The 18,114-nt window shown below is 41.1% G+C and overlaps 1 protein-coding gene across 5 annotated transcripts in view; it reads left to right on the top strand.

Annotated features, from left to right (window-relative positions):
* The window catches only part of RUFY1 (RUN and FYVE domain containing 1), a 59,144-nt gene that overhangs the window by 19,356 nt on the left and 21,674 nt on the right, over positions 1-18,114 (top strand). For all 5 annotated transcript variants that reach the window (XM_059917913.1, XM_059917910.1, XM_059917912.1 and 2 more), the window contains 6 exons: positions 3,257-3,318; positions 6,280-6,345; positions 8,545-8,614; positions 12,518-12,619; positions 13,366-13,482; positions 13,885-14,052. In XM_059917913.1, the coding sequence (XP_059773896.1) occupies positions 3,257-3,318; positions 6,280-6,345; positions 8,545-8,614; positions 12,518-12,619; positions 13,366-13,482; positions 13,885-14,052 (585 nt within the window). The remainder of the gene's footprint in view (positions 1-3,256; positions 3,319-6,279; positions 6,346-8,544; positions 8,615-12,517; positions 12,620-13,365; positions 13,483-13,884; positions 14,053-18,114) is intronic.

The raw sequence follows: 18,114 nt of genomic DNA, 5'->3' as shown, positions 1-18,114 counted from the left end.
ATTTTTTACACTTAAATAATCTGCCTGTTATTCGTTTTGACATAGTGTGAAGTAGAAGTCTAGATTTCTTATATAAGTACAGTAGTAAACCAGTTTTCTCAATATCATGTATCAAATATTATTTTCCTACTAATTTAAAATTCCGCCTTTATCATGTGTTGAAATATCCATTATGCTCTGAGGCTTATTTCTGGACTCTCTCTGTTTAGTCTCTGGATCTTTTTATTTCTGCCAGTAACGTAGTCTTTTAATTACCAAAACCACATAGTGTGTTTTATGCTCTGGCAGTTCACCTCCTGCCTACTTTGTTGTACTTCTTTTTCAGATATAGTTGAGGCTGTCCATTCTGCCAGATGACCTTGAACATCATTTTGTCAGATTCCAAAATAAAAATTTAATTGGGATTTTTGTTAAGCGATAGATGTGATTGAGCCCCCGGCCTATTCTTATCTTTAATACCTCTCGTATGTCACCATAAAGTATGAGTATTTGCTATTGCACCCTGAGGGATCCTCTTTCTCATGTTTAGGAAGTACTGTTCTATTCTAACTTACTATATATTTTTATTTAAAAATGAACATTGAATGCTATCAAATACCTTTTTTGGCATCTATTGAGATGTCATATCCATTTTTAACCCATAGTTTTAATTGAATTAATTCTTAGGTTTCCTATTGTGATATCATAAAATAAACCTTACTTGGTCATCGTGCATTATTCTTTTAGTATACTCCTAGATTTAATATGTCTGTGGTTTATTTGGAAATTTTGTATTTCTACTTAAAAGTGACACTGGTCTGAATTTTCCTTTTCTATACTGTCTTTGTCACTTTTCAGTGTCAGGATTGTATGACCTCATAAAATAAACTGGATGATATTCTTTTCTTTCTTGTTTTCCACAACAGTTTATTAGAGCAGGAATTATTTTTCTTTAAAGGTTTGTTAAAACTTGCTGGTATGACAGTTTCAGCTTTATGCAAAAGCTTTATGGTCCTCATGCTTTGACCACTTTAATTTTTGCATAGCTTTGGTCAATTTATTGGTTTCCTAAGTCTTAGAAAAATTTTTAGTCATTTATATTTTTCCAGAAATCATTTGTTTCATTCAGATCTATTAGTTGCATGAGAGTATTTTCTTACAGCTTTTTAAAATCTCACTTTTCTAAATTGTAATATTGTGCACTTGGTAGAGATTTGTCTACTGTGTTGAGCTCGAAGAACCAGGTCTTGCTTTTACCCGTCACTTCTGCTTTGAGAGGAGAGCTTTATCTGTTTTCTAGTCCATTAATTTCTACTTTGGATATTCTTTCTCATTCCCTCTATTGTTGCTTTTTTTTTCCAGTCAAATGTATATTTCTTTTTTAATTATTTTTGTATTACAAAAGAAATGCATGCTTGTTGAAAAAAAGTTAAGCAATTACAGAAGCATGTAAAGTGAAAAGTGAAATTCAAGCTCCCCTTCTCCTCTCCCCCTTCAGTCCCACTCTTGTCCCCACAGATAATGGTAAAAATTTGAGGGACTTTTTCTACTTTTCCTATGCATTTACGTATACATAGGTTTTGTTTTTAATTAAATCTTTTCTGGTTTTCTGTTGCAGTGTAACAAATTAACAGTCACATAAATGATTACAGTCCCTCATATTTGAGGGATGGCTGAGCTCAGCACGGCGACTCTTAAGCACGCCTGTGATCACGGGCAGTTGGTGGCTGGGGCTGGAGTGGCTGAAGGCATATGCACTCTCCCTCTGTCCTCTGGGCTGAGAAGGCTCAGGGAGCTGAGGCTGGAGCAGCAGGGGCTTCTTGGGCATCTCTGTCTACACGTGGTCTCTCCACGTGGCCTCCAGCGTGGTGCCTCAAGGTTAGCCAGACTTTTCCCATGGAAGCTCAGAACTTCAAAGGTATATGCCCAAGGGAAAGAGCCAGGAGGAAGCTCGTACTGCCTTTGTTAACCTAGCTGCAGAAGTCACAGCATCCTTTCTGCTGCTTTCTGCTCATAAAGACAGGCCTTACTGGCCACCCAGGTTCAAGGGTCAGGAATATAGATTGGTGGGAGGCGCAACAGAGGAGTTGTAGAAAACATCATGTATAGCTTTGGTTTTAACATAAGTGAGGTTACTATAAGGAGTTAATGCTGTACATAGTATTCTTTGAGTTAAAATTTTACCCTGGAGCTTTCTTCATTTCATTACATATTCATTCCCTGCATTCTTTGTTATGGTTGCATAGGGTTCTGCAATATGGCTATAACGTGACTGATGGAAATATTTCTCTATTGATGGACCCAATTTTCCTATATTTCAAAGGAATGGCTGCACTTACTCACATTAGAGTGGATGGTGGCAGACTAGGGCTCTCATTCACTCTCTCTGAAGTGCTTTATTTCTGGACAAAGCCCCTGACTTTGAGATGTTGAGGGGTCTTGGAGCCCCTAGTTCCCCACAACAGCAGAGAATTTTCCCTGAAATACTGACTGGACCTTTTCACCCCAGTTTGGGGGAAGAAGGAGTCAGAGTCATCAGTTAAGGTCACCACTTTAGAGATCCAGGTCTCTTTTTTTTTTATTACTTTGTACCCAAAGAACTTTGTTGATCTTTGTCAACAATTTGATTGTTGAATAAATGCAAGAAACAAATCATAGGGCTTCCCTGGTGGCGCAGTGGTTGAGAATCTGCCTGCCAATGCAGGGGACACGGGTTCGCGCCCTGGTCTGGGAGGATCCCACATGCCGCGGAGCCACTGGGCCCGTGAGCCACAATTGCTGAGCCTGCGCGTCTGGAGCCTGTGCTCCGCAACAAGAGAGGCCGCGATAGTGAGAGGCCCGCGCACCACGATGAAGAGTGGCCCCCACTTGCCGCAACTGGAGAAAGCCCTCACACAGAAACGAAGACCCAACACAGCCATAAATAAATAAATAAATAAATAAAATATAAAACAAACAAACAAACAAAAAACACTATCTTAAAAAAAAAAAAAAAGAAACAAATCATAACTAGGTGGTAAAACTTCAGAATATTCCCTTAAATTCTGATTTTTAGTAAGTTTTTCTTCTAGAAGGTGATGGGGTTATTTTTCTTTTGGTTTGTTTGACTGATTGCTGCTTTAAGCTGGTTAACCTAACTGATTGTCAGGTTATCCTAACAATCCTATTGTTTTATCCTGAGATAGGAAGGTAAATACCCTGAATTTTAGACTGTAAGGTTTGTGGAAAGTGCGAAAAGTTATTTTTCATTTAAACTGGTACATTTTATTTCTATCAGGTTGGAGTGATCGATTTTTCTCTCTACATTAAGGATGTGCAGGATCTTGATGGTGGCAAAGAGTAAGTTCTGTATTGTATGCTGTTCTTCACGTTTTTAATGAAATTCTGGCAAAGAATGCTACTTTTTAAAATTGAGGTATAATTAACATATAACATTATATTAGTTTCAAGTGTACAACATAATGATCTGATATTTGTATATATTGCAAAATGATCACCACAATAAGTCTAGTTAACATCCATCACCATACATAGTTACAAAAAATTTCTTTTCTTGTGATAAGAATTTTTAGGATCCACTCTCTTAGCAACTTTCAAATATGCAATACAGTATTATTAACTACAGTCACCATGCTGTACATTACATCCCCAGGACTTACTTATTTTATAACTGGAAGTTTGTGCCTTATGGCCCCATTCACCCACTCCCCCACCCCCCCACCTCTGGCAACCACCAGTCCCTGTATCTGTGAGTTTGGTTTTGTGTTTATTTTAGATTCCACATATAAGTAAGATCATAAGGTATTTGTCTTTCACTGTTTTACATATTTCACTTAGCATAATGCCCTCAAAGTCCATTCATGTTGTCAGAAATGGTAGGATTTCCTTCTTTTTTATGGATGAATATAGTATTTTATTATATGAATATACCACATCCATTGATGGACAGTTAGGTTGTTTCCATATCTCGACTGTTATAAATAATGCTGCAATGAACATGGGGGTGCATATACATTTTCAAGTTAGTTTTCATTTTCTTTGGCTAAATACCCAGAAGTGGAATTGCTGGATCATTTAGTAACTCTATTTTTTAATTTTTTGAGGAATTGCCATACTGTTTTCCATAGTGGCTGCACCAATTTACATTCCCACCAACAGTGCACAAGTGTTCCCTTTTCTCTGCATCCTGGCCTACACTTATTACTTCTTGTCTTTTCGGTGATAGCCATTCTAATGGGTATGACATGATAGTATATTGTGGTTTTTGATTTGCATTCCCCTGATGATTAGTGATGTTGCATCTTTTCATGTAACTATTGACAAAGAATGCTACTTTTGTTTTTGCGTTGTTTGAATTTTTATTTTTTATTTAGCTATTTTTAATTACAGTGGTAATACATTCCTATTCCCATTGTTTAAGGAATTAGGCTCTGTGGAAGAATAGAGAGTACAAGGCAAATTTCCCCATTAACACTATCCCCTCGTCTCCATCTCAATCCCACTCCCCCTGCTTCTTCAGAGGAAGCTACTCATGCATGACTCCTTCCAAGCCTTTCTTTACTGCCTTGCAGGTATATATTTGTTGGTAGTGTAATTTGCTTTATGGTTTGGATGTAAATGGAAAGGTACTATTATATATTTAAGTTGCCACTAGACTTATTCTTTGATCCTACTGTGTCTTGGATGTCTTTTCATGCCACATTGTAGCTCTACCTCATCCTTGTTAACAAGAGCATTAAAAGAAGTTATCCTGGAAAAAAAAAAGCAAACAATGTATATAACATGCTACCATTTATGTTATAACAAAAAAGACATACAACCATATTTATATGTTGTACTTCCATATACATGGATCATTTCTAGAGAGGCACATCGACCTGAAAACACGACCGCCTATGGGGAAGAGGTCAGGAGGCAGGCATGGGAGGGAGTTTCACTGTAAACCCTTGCACTGTGTTTGAATATTTTACCACATACATCTGTTACCTGTCTTTCACACGTCTTTGTAATGAGAACTCTTCCTTCTCAGTGCCCTGGCAGTGCACCTTACCAAGGAAGGGACCAGCGGGAATCCCATTAATGCTTCATGCACCCACAGTACAAGGATTCACTCACTTGAAATTTAAAATATATTCTTAATGTCAAAAAGAACTGGAAATAAACTGATTATCCACTATTAAAGGAATACAGTCAGCCCTTCAACCTGCAGATGTGGAACCCACAGATATAGAGGGTCAGCTGTGCTATGCCATTTGTATAAGGGACTTGAGATCTGCAGATTTTGGTATCCACAGAGGTTCTGGAACTAGTCCCCCGTGGATATCTAGGGACATCTGCAATTGAATGAATTGTAGAACATCTGAAGTATTCCACACTGTGTATTATACAGACATGAAAGAAAAGAAATTTGACCTACTGTGTAGTAGATTTAGAGGGATTTCCACAGGTATTATTGAGTGAGAAAAGTATAATACTGAGAAGTATATATATCCCATTTTGTAAAACCCCCAAATTCTCTAACATATATTTTATATTTTAATTGCATATACTATATGTAAAAACATACGTAGATATTATGATTATATACACATAGGATACTCAACAAGCTGTCAGTATGTGTTACCTGGGAGAGCTACGTGAAGGGCAGAAAGGTAAAAGAAAAAAAATGACTGCACTGACCAGCAGATCCAGCACCTGTGGCATGAACCTGGGTCAGATGATCCCATTTATGTACATATGTATGTAAAGAAATGGGTGGGGGGAGCCGAACTTTAAAATGATGAAGTCTTTTTTGCTTTTTTTATAAAGATGTATGAAGTTTTGTCTTGTTGTGTTTTGTTTTTGCTTTTTGCTTTTTTTTTTTTTTTTTTTTGGCCATGCTGCACAGCTTGCAGGATCTTAGTTCTTTGACCAGGGATTGAACCTACGCCCTTGGCAGTGAAAGCGCGGAGTCCTAACCACTGGACCGCCAGGGTTCCCAGAGTCTTTTTTTTTAACCCAGACTAATCAGCTTTGTGTTTTGAAGAGTCTTGTGGTCTTCTTTTCTGAGGCAGCTTCTTTTCCTTCAGTATAACAAGGGCTGCTTCATCTCCTAACTCGAGAGCCATTTACATGTGGCTTTTGGTGTTTCTACCTTGCATGCCAGTAGCTTTCTCAAATGCTGGGGGAGAGGTGGGAGGAAAGCTCTAACCATCTCTTGGTTTCCTGATGACATTGGTACTCCTACAAGGTGACTGGAAGGTTACAAAGTATTAACCCTGAGTAAAAAGAATTTCTCTCTTTTTATGTTCTTTTTAAAAGACATGAAAGAATTACTGATGTCCTTGATCAAAAAAATTATGTGGAAGAACTTAACCGGCACTTAAGGTAGGACTTCCTCCTTTTTCCAGTGTTGCGGTTCATTCTCAGTGCCCGATAATTGCCTCATGGAACCTTTTTGAGTTGCCATATATTTATAACTAACTTTTTTCCAAACCAAGAAAAAAGGTTGTCGTTCAGTGCTCATGTGTACAGACTGTAGAAGTATGATTTCTTGATAGAGAGCTTTGGGGAATCCTTTGATCTTTTGTTCTGTGTAGTTATGCAAATTAGAGAGTAATAAATGAAACCTCTCCACCCCTTAGCCCACCGCAACTTAGTTGGAAATCACTGCATGGGAAGCATTATTGCTGCTGGGAATCAACACACATCCCTCCAACGTTCTGGGCAGGAAAAAGGGGTTGAAAACCACTGGGCTAGACCTTTGAGACCAATTCAGTAGTGATAGCAGGTATCTTTATCTTGAATTTTCATTTTAATTGGAAAGCTGCTCCTGTGTTTCATGAAACACTGGTTGTTGCGGGTGTTGATGGGGAATGGATGGAGATTCTCAGCCTAACGTGTTTGGGAAATATAATTCTCTCTCTGAACCCTCTTTAGAGAGTACACTGTGCACATTAGCAGTTCTCTGCGGGAGCAGCCTGTCTGGCCCCCAAAGCCAATGAAACAGGCAAAGGAGCTAGTGTGTTCTTCAGAACACACCTAGGGTAGTGCTGCTCTGAGCTTTCCTGAGGTGTGACGCTGGCTTTTATTTTGAGAGTGAGATTCTTAATCCATTCTTAGTTTATTGAGAACTTTTATAAGGAATAGATGTTGAACTTTATCAAATGCCTTTTAGCATCCATTAAGTTAATCATGACTTTTATCCCTTAATCTATTGATGTAATATAGTTTATTAATGGATTTCTTCGTAGGGATAAACTCTACTTGATCATAGCTTTAATAATTTAATCATTCTCTTAACATGTAACCTAACATAGTTGTTCCATAGTTTCCCCTCTGGCATGGTATCAGGGTTATGCAGCTTCACAAAATGAATCAGGAAGCTTTGCCTTGTTTCTGTGCCTGGGAACACCTTCTAGTTCATGAGCGTTATTTGCTCCTTAAAAATTTGAAGCTCAAAGCCTGTTTGGAGGCAGTACTTTGCCAGCTTTTCAGTTTTTCCTTAGCTGTTAATTCATCTAGCTTTTCTCCTCGTGAGGATATATCTTTTTTGATAATTTACGTTTTCTAAGGAAAAATAGAAATTTTATTGCTATTTTCTGAGTTATGTAGCTGGTACAGAATTGAAAATGGCATACTCTTAAAACTTGTAATTCCTTCTATATGTTTTGTTTTGTTGACTTTTTCATTTTGTGTCAATTTGTATTTTTATTTTTCTCCCGCCCAATTCTTGAACCTTGGTTCATTAGCCTTGTCAGGTTTGTTTCTTGGTACCCCCCCCTCACCGGCAAAAAGCCCCAGTTTTTGGCAGTAGGGTCTGTTGCCTAAAAGTGCAGGCTCTGGAGCCAGACCACCTGGGTTCATAGGGGTATGAAGTTAAGTGAGTTTTTCAGTATAAAGTTATGGTTTCCTCATCTGTAAAACAGATTAACAATAAGATTTGCCTCACAGAATTGTGGGGAGTTGATGCATTTAAAGTGCTTAGAACAAAGAGGGCCTGACACATTGTCCAAAAAGAAAACTACTACTATTATTGTTGTGGTTATTATTGTTGTTTGTCAAGTCTACATTAGCTTTTTATGTATTTTTCGGTATGAAAGTAGTGCATATTACTTAAAGAATATGTGAAAAATGGGACAAAGTATAAAAAAGATTTAAAAATCACCTTTGCTCCTACTACCCAAAAGTACCAATATCTTGTTATGAATATTACTTTAGATATATGACTGCCAGCGTGTTTTGGTTCCCATATATTGTGTTGGGGGAAACGCTGTTTTCTTTCCAGTTGGCTAAACAAGAAATGGGTAGCATATTTGGAGAAAACATTGAAAACTTTTCAGTAAAAAAAAAAAAAAAAAAAAAAAATATATATATATATATACACACACACACACACACACACACACACACACACACACTCTGAATACATATATATTTAGAATTCTCATCTATGAGTTAATTGGAGGCCCTTTGACTCTCCATTTCATACAGGAAATCTAGGAATCTCTATCCTCATTGTTTACAGATTGGGAAAACAGTCAGCTTTTATAAGTTCACATTTACTTAATATTTTCTTTTTTACAGCTGCACAGTTGGGGATCTTCAAACCAAGATAGAAGGGTTGGAAAAGACTAATTCAAAGCTTCAAGAAGAGGTTTGTAACTTACTGAAATTCTTAAAACAGAATGATCCAAGAAGAGAAATGGTATGGTTGGTATATCTGACCAGAGCTTCTCACTGGTAGGAATGGGAATTGCTAACCTTGGGTTGAGCTGCACAGGACAGACATTCTCAGAATTTCATATCCTCAGAATGTCCATGTTCTGCCCTGGCCGGGGCTCCCATGAGCCAGTGCAACTGATCATGAGCCAGTTCTAAGTGACTTAGGTTTTATCACCTCACAGTGGTCCAGTAGAAGACAAGTCCTAGTTGGAAAAGCCCTACTCCTTTTGTGAACGTGCTATTCTCTTCCTCTTTTCCCACCTTTCCTGTGATGTAGTGTGTCTCCCTGCTGCCCAGAAGGCACAGGCTCTTTTATGGGGTAAAAGTATCCTCGCCCACCCCTTCCTTGTTTCGGCCTCTCCAGTGTGGTCTTTCTCTGCTTTCTCACTAGGAAGAGAGAGAATGAAAGGACAGGAAGAAGGAGGGCTGAGGCCGAGGAAGAAAGCTTGCTGCCAGCTGCCCGGCAGTCTCCTTGGTGGACACATCTTGTCTCCTGTTAGCAGGAGGGGGGTTGCTCAGCCTTTCTGAGGCTTTCCACAGGTAGCGGTCCCTGGCTGCTCGGCCCTCCCCACCAAGTCTCACCGGGAAGGAAGAGGGCTGTGAGGGGGGCCAGAGAGTGACCCCCCCCCACGGTGTGGAGGCAGGTTACAGCTGAAAGGAGAGTCGCAGAGCACACCTTTGTAATGGAGGACCCAGTTTAAGGCTCACTTTAAACTTCCTGCGCCCTCCTGAGGGGCCAGGCCTGAACAGCTTTCAGGAGAGGAGCTCAGATTTGTAACAGAAGAAAGAAATTCAAAGATGGGCATCATGGGAGAGACTTCATCGCCCTTAGAGCTGAAGGACCCGAATTCACCTGGGGGGTGGAGTGGGCCTTTGGGCCTCACTTTCCTCATCTCTAAATTGGGTGATAATTCAACACACTTACAATAGTATTGTAAAGATTAAATTAGGTTAATACCATTTAAATGTGCCTTGCCCAACACTTAGCATGTGGAGGCACGCAAGGAGACCTTAGTTGATTTTATTTTATTTATTTATTTTTTAAATTTTTTTATTTTATTTTATTTATTTTTGGCTGCGTTGGGTCTTCGTTGCTGCACACAGGCTTTCTCTAGTTGCGGTGAGTGGGGGCTACTCTTCGTTGTGATGCAGGGGCTTCTCATTGCGGTGGCTTCTCTTGTTGTGGAGCACGGGCTCTAGGCGTGCGGGCTTCAGTCGTTGTGGTGCACGGGCTCAGTAGGTGTGGCTCGCAGGCTCTAGAGTGCAGGCTCAGTAGTTGTGGCGCACAGGCTTAGTTGCTCCACGGCATGTGGGATCTTCCTGGACCAGGGCTCAAACCCATGTCCCCTGCGTTGACAGGCGGATTCTTAACCACTGCGCCACCAGGGAAGTCCCCTTAGTTGATTTTAGAACGAGCGGATTCACTCTTTGTTCTCCCAGATGAGGTGGCATACTTTGTTTTTTTTTAATAATTTTTATTGGAGTATAGTTGATTTACAATGTTGTGTTAGTTTCAGGTGTACAGCAAAGCGAATCAACTATACATATACATACATCCACTCTTTTTTAGATTCTTTTCCCATATAGGCCATTACATAGTAATAAGTAGAGTTCCCTGTGCTATACAGTAGGTCCTTACTAGTTATCTGTTTTATATATAGTAGTTTGTATATGTCAATCCCAGTCTTCCAGTTTATCTCTCCCCGCCCTTTACCCCCTGGTAACCGTAAGTTTGTTTTCTACATCTGTAACTCTATTTCTCTTTTGTAGATAAGTTCATTTATACCCTTTTTTAGATTCCACATATAAGCGATACCGTATGATATTTGTCTTTCTCTGTCTGACTTACTTCACTCAGTCTGACAATCTCTAGGTCAATCCATGTTTCTGCAGATGGCATTATTTCATTCTTTTTTGTGGCTGAGTAATATTCCACTGTGTATATGTACTACCTCTTCTTTATCCATTCCTCTGTTGATGGACATTTAGGTTGCTTCCATGTCCTGGCTACTGTAAGTAATGCTGCAATGAACATTGGGGTACATATATCTTTTAGAATTATGGTTTTCTCTGGATATATGCCCAGGCCTGGGATTGCTGGATCATATGGTAGCTCTATTTTTAGCTTTTTAAGGAACCTCCATACTGTTCTCCATAGTGGCTGTATCAATTTGCATTCTCACCAACAGTATAGGAGGGTTGCCTTTTCTCCACACCCTCTCCAGCAATTATTGTTTGTAGATTTTTTGATGATGGCCATTCTGACCGGTGTAAGGTGATACCTCATTGTAGTTTTGATTTGCATTTCTCTAATAATTAGTGATGTTAACCATCTTTTCATGTGCTTTTTGGCCATCTGTATGTCTTCTTTGGAGAAATGTCTATTTAGATCTTCTGCCCGTTTTTCAATTGGGTTGTTTTTTTGATATTGAGCTGCATGAGCTGTTTGTATATTTTGGAGATTAATCCCTGGTCTGTTGCTTCATCTGCAAATATTTTCTCCCATTCTGAGGGGAGGTGGCATGCTTTGAATGAAAGTCTAATTTAGCTTTTGAAACTGAACAACTGACTTATTTTTTTCTTCAAAGGCAAACAGGTGTAATAGAAAATGTACTTCAGAGAAAAGTATATCTCTCACTTCAGGGTGTGCTCCCTACGTCTTCAGAGAGTAGGATGGGAATTAGCTTATGGTTTTTGCCTGCTTCTTCCCTTGCAGCAACTAGCACCTCGTTTCAAGCTTTAAAGTTTCTTACTTGGGCACAGCAGTTATGTTTAGAAACCCCAGTCCTGGGTTCTGAGTCTGAGTGGACCTAGATGCTGTTGACCAAGAGGAGGTGAGGAGTTCAGTGCTTCAGGGCCCCCCGTTAGTGAATGATGCTAAGAGCACAGCCAAGTATCGAGGGCAAATGTCTGGCCTCTTTCTCCTTCTCCGGCCTCACCTTCTCTCTCCAGGCTGGCTCAGAGGCTGGGAAAGGACAGTTTGGTTGGGGTATTTACTCGCCTCTCCTGCTAGCCTCTCCTCAGCAGCTACATGAAGGCACCTGCTCCTATACACTTTTCCCTAAACTACGTTAACTCGTTCAGGGCAAGGAAGATGTTTTCCTGGGGCACATCTTTAATGGTTTGGTTGTGATTCCTCTCCCAGATTCTTTGATTCTCTCTCTAGTGATAAGATATCCTTTTGCTCATTGGCTAGAAAAACTAAAAAGAATGAAGAATCAGGGGGAAAAAAGCCCATTATCCCTTGGCTAAGTGACAGCTGTATATAGAGTCCCCATCTCTTCTTAAGCTTTTTTTGTTTGTTTTCGTTTTTCTTCTTAAGGATTTTTAACCTAGTTAAGTTTTTTTCTTTAAACTAGACGTGAGAACATACTGTATAACCTGCTTTTTTATTTTTATTATATCATAAGTATGTTCTCAAGGCATTAAAAGCTTTTGTAAGTATTTTAATAACTACATATTTCTGTTTTATGCTTTTACTGTGATTTGTTAAACCATTTCTAGTATTGGACATTTAAGCTGTTTCTAATATTTTGTGTCCATAAATCTTTGCCCACGTGAAGTAGTATGCTATCATTTTTGTAAAAGAAGAACATCTGGGGAGGGCAGAGATGGCTAGGGGCAGGGGTAAGAGAGAGATTTTACTGTTTATGTTTTTATATCTTTGGAATTTTGAACCATGTGAATGTATTACCTATTCAAAACAAGGATAAAAAATAAAATATCACATATGTGAAAATACATTGTCAATTGTGAAGATGCCAAATGTTAGCTTTTAATTTGAACAGTAAGATTCATTTTGATGTTAAGAAATCTAAAACTCTTTCTTAATCAGCTTTCAGCTGCAACAGACCGAATTTGTTCACTTCAAGAAGAACAGCAACAATTAAGAGAACAAAATGAATTAATTCGTGAGAAAAGCGAAAAAAGCGTAGAGGTGAGAAGTAGGCCTTGCAACTGGGCGGCATGTTCCTCACTCAGACATGTCCATCAGAGATCTCAAGCTCAAAACGTGCAAAGATGCCTTGTTTGACACCAGAAAATCCTGCCGCAGTGCCCTTCCGTGTCACTCTCAGGCCACCTGGACCACTTGGGGTTTCCCAAGTGCACTGCTCCCTTGCCTCTGGGCCTTTGCGAGTGAAAGTTCCTGTTCTCTCTTCAGCTTCTCTCATGAGCCCGGTCCCCTGTGATGCTGCCTCTGGCACCCATCAGTAGGTCTGGACCCTTCTTCTCCCATGTTTCCATAGCTCTTTGCACCTCCCTCCATTATAGAATCCACTTGCTGTTGTGTAGAATTGCTGGCTTGCAGCTGTCTCACCTGATGACTTGAGAGTAGAGACCATATCTGATTCACCTCGAAATTCACCCAGTGCTAAAAATGTGCTAGATAAATACTGAATGGGGACCTTTCCCACTCAGAACTAAAACAGACTATTCTGTTTTAAAGAAGATTAAATTGTTTTCTGCACCTACCTTTTCAAAAATCTATTGGCTTGCTCTCATCCTTCATGTTCACAGATATTTCAAAATACCTTTAAAATTTTAACCTTTCTCTATTATGCTTAAAAAAATAGAAATTATGCTACTGTTTAAAATATATATATATGTTATATTTTTAAATACTTTGTAGTTAGCTTGCTTCTGTAAGCAAACCATTCCTCTGGTGCTCTTGTTTGATCACAGATAACAAAACAGGATACAAAAGTTGAGCTGGAGACTTACAAGCAGACTCGGCAAGGTCTGGATGAAATGTACAATGACGTGTGGAAGCAGCTGAAGGAGGAGAAGAAAGCCCGTTTGGTGAGTTTGCGAGCCTGAGAGTTATCAGAAAGATTCCTCAGTTTGTTCCTTCTATGTCACTTCTGTCAGCACTTTGCACACACATGCTTCAACCTGCTTTTAAAAACAAGTGAGTTTTTATGCAAATAAAGTTTTTAACGTGTGAAAAAAAATACTCATGGAGTATCCCTCATTGCCACCTACCCGCTTTCTGTTGACTTGATGCAGAGCCAGTGTTCACTGTAAAATGAGGAAAGGGGAAAAACTTAAATCTAGTTAACGCTCCAGACAAACTTGTCTACATCTCCCTAACCTATTCTGACCTTCCATTTGTATTTTCAGCACTGCCCAAGATACAACATCAGTTAAGTTCATTTCTGTGATCTACTTTAATAATATTTTCCTTATTAATATCCTTTTAAGGAACTAGAAAAAGAACTGGAGCTACAAATTGGAATGAAAACCGAAATGGAAATCGCAATGAAGTTACTAGAAAAGGACACGCACGAGAAGCAGGACACTCTAGTTGCCCTTCGCCAGCAGCTGGAGGAAGTCAAAGCAATTAACTTACAGATGTTTCACAAAGTTCAGGTGGGACTTGGCTTTATGTCCACATCACAACCCGGTTTCCTGCTGCTTGTCTACAATGGTAGAGCTTGTCACGTGCTGCCTTTCCAGTCTTGGGTCATTCTTCCTGCAGAAGGAGAGAATAGACACATCTGTGAGGGCCTAGTATTTGCAGACCTGGTCCTAGGCCATCTTACATGTTATTGCATTTATTTTATTTGTTTATTTATTTATTTTTAATTTTTTTTTTTTTGGCTGTGTTGGGTCTCCATTTCTGTGCGAGGGCTTTCTCTAGTTGCGGCAAGCGGGGGCCACTCTTCATCGCGGTGCGTGAGCCTCTCACTATCGCGGCCTCTCTTGTTGCCGAGCACAGGCTCCAGACGCACAGGCTCAGTAATTGTGGCTCACGGTCCCAGCTGCTCCACGGCATGTGGGATCCTCCCAGACCAGGGCCGGAACCCGCGTCCCCTGCACCGGCAGGCAGACTCCCAACCACTGCGCCACCAGGGAAGCCCCGCATTTATTTTATTTGAGTCTCCCGGCAATCCCTGACAAAAGTTTATAAAATGGGGGAAAATATAAGTGACAAGGCAAAATCAAATGGCTAAGTCACATGTCCCTGGTGGCACAGCTAATAAATAGAGCTGAAAACTGAACTGTGTCTCTTGAATCTAAACCTGAACTTTGCCTGTCATACGTTCACTGTCCCCTTGCTGTCTGTTTCTGTCTACTTCAGGTACTAATTGTTTGCCCCAAGAAATGGAGAAGTGGATTAAGGATATTAGTTAGTATTGCCTTTTCAAGCTTTGCCAATAAATTAATCTTGCTGAGTCTCCAAGATCACCTCCCTCGTCATTTCAGAGTGGTCAAGGGGAGCTAGCCCAGAAAGAACCGGTCACGCCAGAGTTTGAAAGACAGCATCTAAACACTGCAACACTTTCTTGCCCAGAAGCTACCCAGAAGGATTCCATTCTGTGTCCTCAAAACTTTTCCTTTTTTGAAGTTCTCTTTCCTATTTTATTGCCGAAACAGTCCCACTTCCTTTTGCATAGAGTGGTTTCAGTCTTACTAGTAGTAACATCTATGTCAAAGATAATGTGAGAGCAGACGGTACAAATAAACTGTGCTATTTTGTCCATCTTTTTTTAAATTATTACAAAATTAATGTTTTTGTAATTGCAACAATGAAAATTGAAGCAAAAAGAGAAAAGGAAGAAAATAGTTTTACCCTCCCAACAAATTATCTGTTTTAATTTTTTCATGTTTTCTTCTGGTTTTGGTTGGCATATAGACATACTGTTAATACACGTTAGGGGAAACTAAACTACTGTAATAGCTTAAAGCATTTCAGACCAGCGGTTTTTCTCCCCACAGTCATTCAGGGATTCAGACTAATGGCAGCTCCAGCTCTCAAGGCCACTTGAGTTGTCACCATCCTTGGCAGCAGAAGTGGGGAGAAGAGCAAAAGTCCAGAGCCGGGGATTTGTTCTCAAACAGTGAGACAGCAGTTGCACCCACCATTTCTTCCGATCACATAGGAAAGGGCTAGTCAGCATGGCCAGGCTTGGCTGCAAGGGGAGCCTGGGGCTGTTGTTTCTGGGCTGCAGGCCAGGTGAAGGGGAAAGTAGGTGTGGGTAGATGTAGTTGTCACTACCAGTCGACCCCACTGAGCTACCGGCAAGCCCTGCTTCCTCAGAGTCCACAACCCTGGGCGATGAGCAGCAGTCTCCCTCAAGCCCACAGGGCCTGTGTTCCAACTAGAAGACTATCTGTCAGTCACGTCAGCCTGTCCTGCCCAGGGTGAACTGGTAGAGCAGAAACAGGATAACCACGATGAAATGCCTATTGGGAAAGAGGAAACAAGGGACACACCTGGCAGTCCCTGGCCCTTGGTGGTCATTGCATCCTCTGGGCAGGAACCGTGAAGGCTGTCCGGGGTACCAAGGACTCCATTTCTTAGCATGTCTGGCTACCGCTTCTGCCTTCTAGAGAGCATGTCCGCTGACCTCCGTGGCCCCTGAGGCCACCATCTTCGATGGCTCATGGGAAGTGGGTTCTCGTGGAGTGGGCTACACAGCTTTGACGGCCAGCTTCTTGCCAGTGTCGGTCTACTGGCCTGGAGGTTGTATAAAGGATCCAACAGTCAGATATTTTTCAGACCAGACTGGTGGTTTCTTGGACAGTCCAGTTCCCTCTGTCACAGCCTCTGGTCTGCTTGCATCCACTTGATCCATGTGTCAGTGACCGTAGTTATGAGTAAACACAGTTCCCACACCTGCTCCGTTTCTTTGCTCTGTCAGTCTTTCTCATGTTAGTGGCCAGTCATCTGGAACAACAGCTTGAGGCATGAGGAAAGCAGCCTACTCTGATCTTCGCTGCAGGATGTCACAGGGCCATATGGCTCACTCTTCAGTCCTCTCTCTTCCTTCTGAGTCCAGAAGCAGTGGACTTTTCTAACCTGTGAGGCCCCTACCTTTGGCCTCTGTATCCCTGTCCATCTCTCCCTGCAAACCCCTTGCTTATAGCACCTGTTCACATGGCAAGCCCCACTGCACATCCTAGCATTCTGGAGCCCTGGCACAGTTGCATGGATTCCATCTTCCAAGTTTGGGCAAGCGACAGTTTGACTAAATGTTTGCCATAACTAACGAGGGTCACAACATCTGCTTTGACAGTGCCAAACCCCTGGCTGCTGAGTCAGCACAGCATACGTTGGGTTACCTGGGGAAGCAGCACCCCCAAGTCCGTCTCTGGTGCTGCTGGAATTCTGGCTTCATACCCTTTTCTCCCTCTGAGCTTCAGATGCAGAAGGTTGAGTCAGTCATATCCCTCCGTTTGGGGCACTATAATAAGACACCCCTCCTGTTTTCTTATTTCCTTTTATCCCCCACCCCTACTCCCATCCTCTTTCCTCTAGGCCAACATTCTAAAGTGTTTATCTTTTTATTTATATTTGTCATTCTAAAACATGTTGTATCATTTTGAGGACATGAATTTTAATTTACCTAAGTGGTATTGTGCTGTGGATCTCATTCTATTCCTTACTTTTTCTCCCTCAGTGCTACATTCATCCGCATGTATATCTGCTGTTGGCTTCTTAGTGCAGTTTAGCTTCCCAGCGTTTGTACCCACTGTGTTTTCTTGCCCATTCCCCCGGTGACAGACAAACAGTTTTCCTCCACTGCGCTAGCACAAGCAACACCTTGGCAGCTAGTGTACCCATCTCCCTTTGAAATCTCTCTGGCAGACATAATTGTAGTGTCCTCCCAGCCAGACACTTCCTTTCTTCCTTTGTGTCCTCGGTTTGCATAAGCCCAGCCACACTGCTTTCCAGAAGGGCTGCACCAACACACGCTCCCTCCAGCTGTGTCCTGTGGTGCCTGTATTGCGAGGGTACAGTTGATTTAGTATTCATTTCTCAGTCTAGTGAGCTTGAGCATCGCTTAATGTTGGTTAGCCATTTATGTTTCTTCTTTGTGGCTTGCCTATTCATATTTTTTGTCCTTTTTTCTTTCGGGTTTCCTATGTTTTCCTTGTTGATTAGTAGTAATTCCATGTATGGTCTAAATATTAGTCCTTTACTGGTTTACAGATTGTGAATATCTTCTCCTAGTCTGTCATCTACTGTCCTTAAGTCCCTTTTTTTTTTTTTTAATTAATTTATTTATTTATATATATTTTGGCTGTGTTGGGTCTTCGTTTCTGTGCGAGGGCTTTCTCTAGTTGTGGCAAGCAGGGGCCACTCTTCATCGCGGTGCGCAGGCCTGTCACTGTCGCGGCCTCTCTTGTTGCGGAGCACAGGCTCCAGACGCGCAGGCTCAGTAGTTGTGGCTCACGGGCCTAGTCGCTCCGCGGCATGTGGGATCTTCCCAGACCAGGGCTCGAACCCATGTCCCCTGCATTGGCAGGCAGATTCTCAACCACTGCGCCACCAGGGAAGCCCAGTCCCTATTTTTGATGTAGTCTAATGTGTTGATTTTTCACATATGGTTTGCAGTTTGGGGGTTTTGTTTTAGAACTCTTTCTCATGCCTAGATGTCAAAGATATTCCACACTAGTTGTCTAAACCTTTCACATTTAGGTTTT

The sequence above is a fragment of the Balaenoptera ricei genome, chromosome 3, assembly GCF_028023285.1.
Source record: "Balaenoptera ricei isolate mBalRic1 chromosome 3, mBalRic1.hap2, whole genome shotgun sequence".
Classification (NCBI taxonomy): Eukaryota; Metazoa; Chordata; class Mammalia; order Artiodactyla; family Balaenopteridae; genus Balaenoptera; species Balaenoptera ricei.
This window is presented reverse-complemented; position numbering and strand designations above follow the sequence as displayed.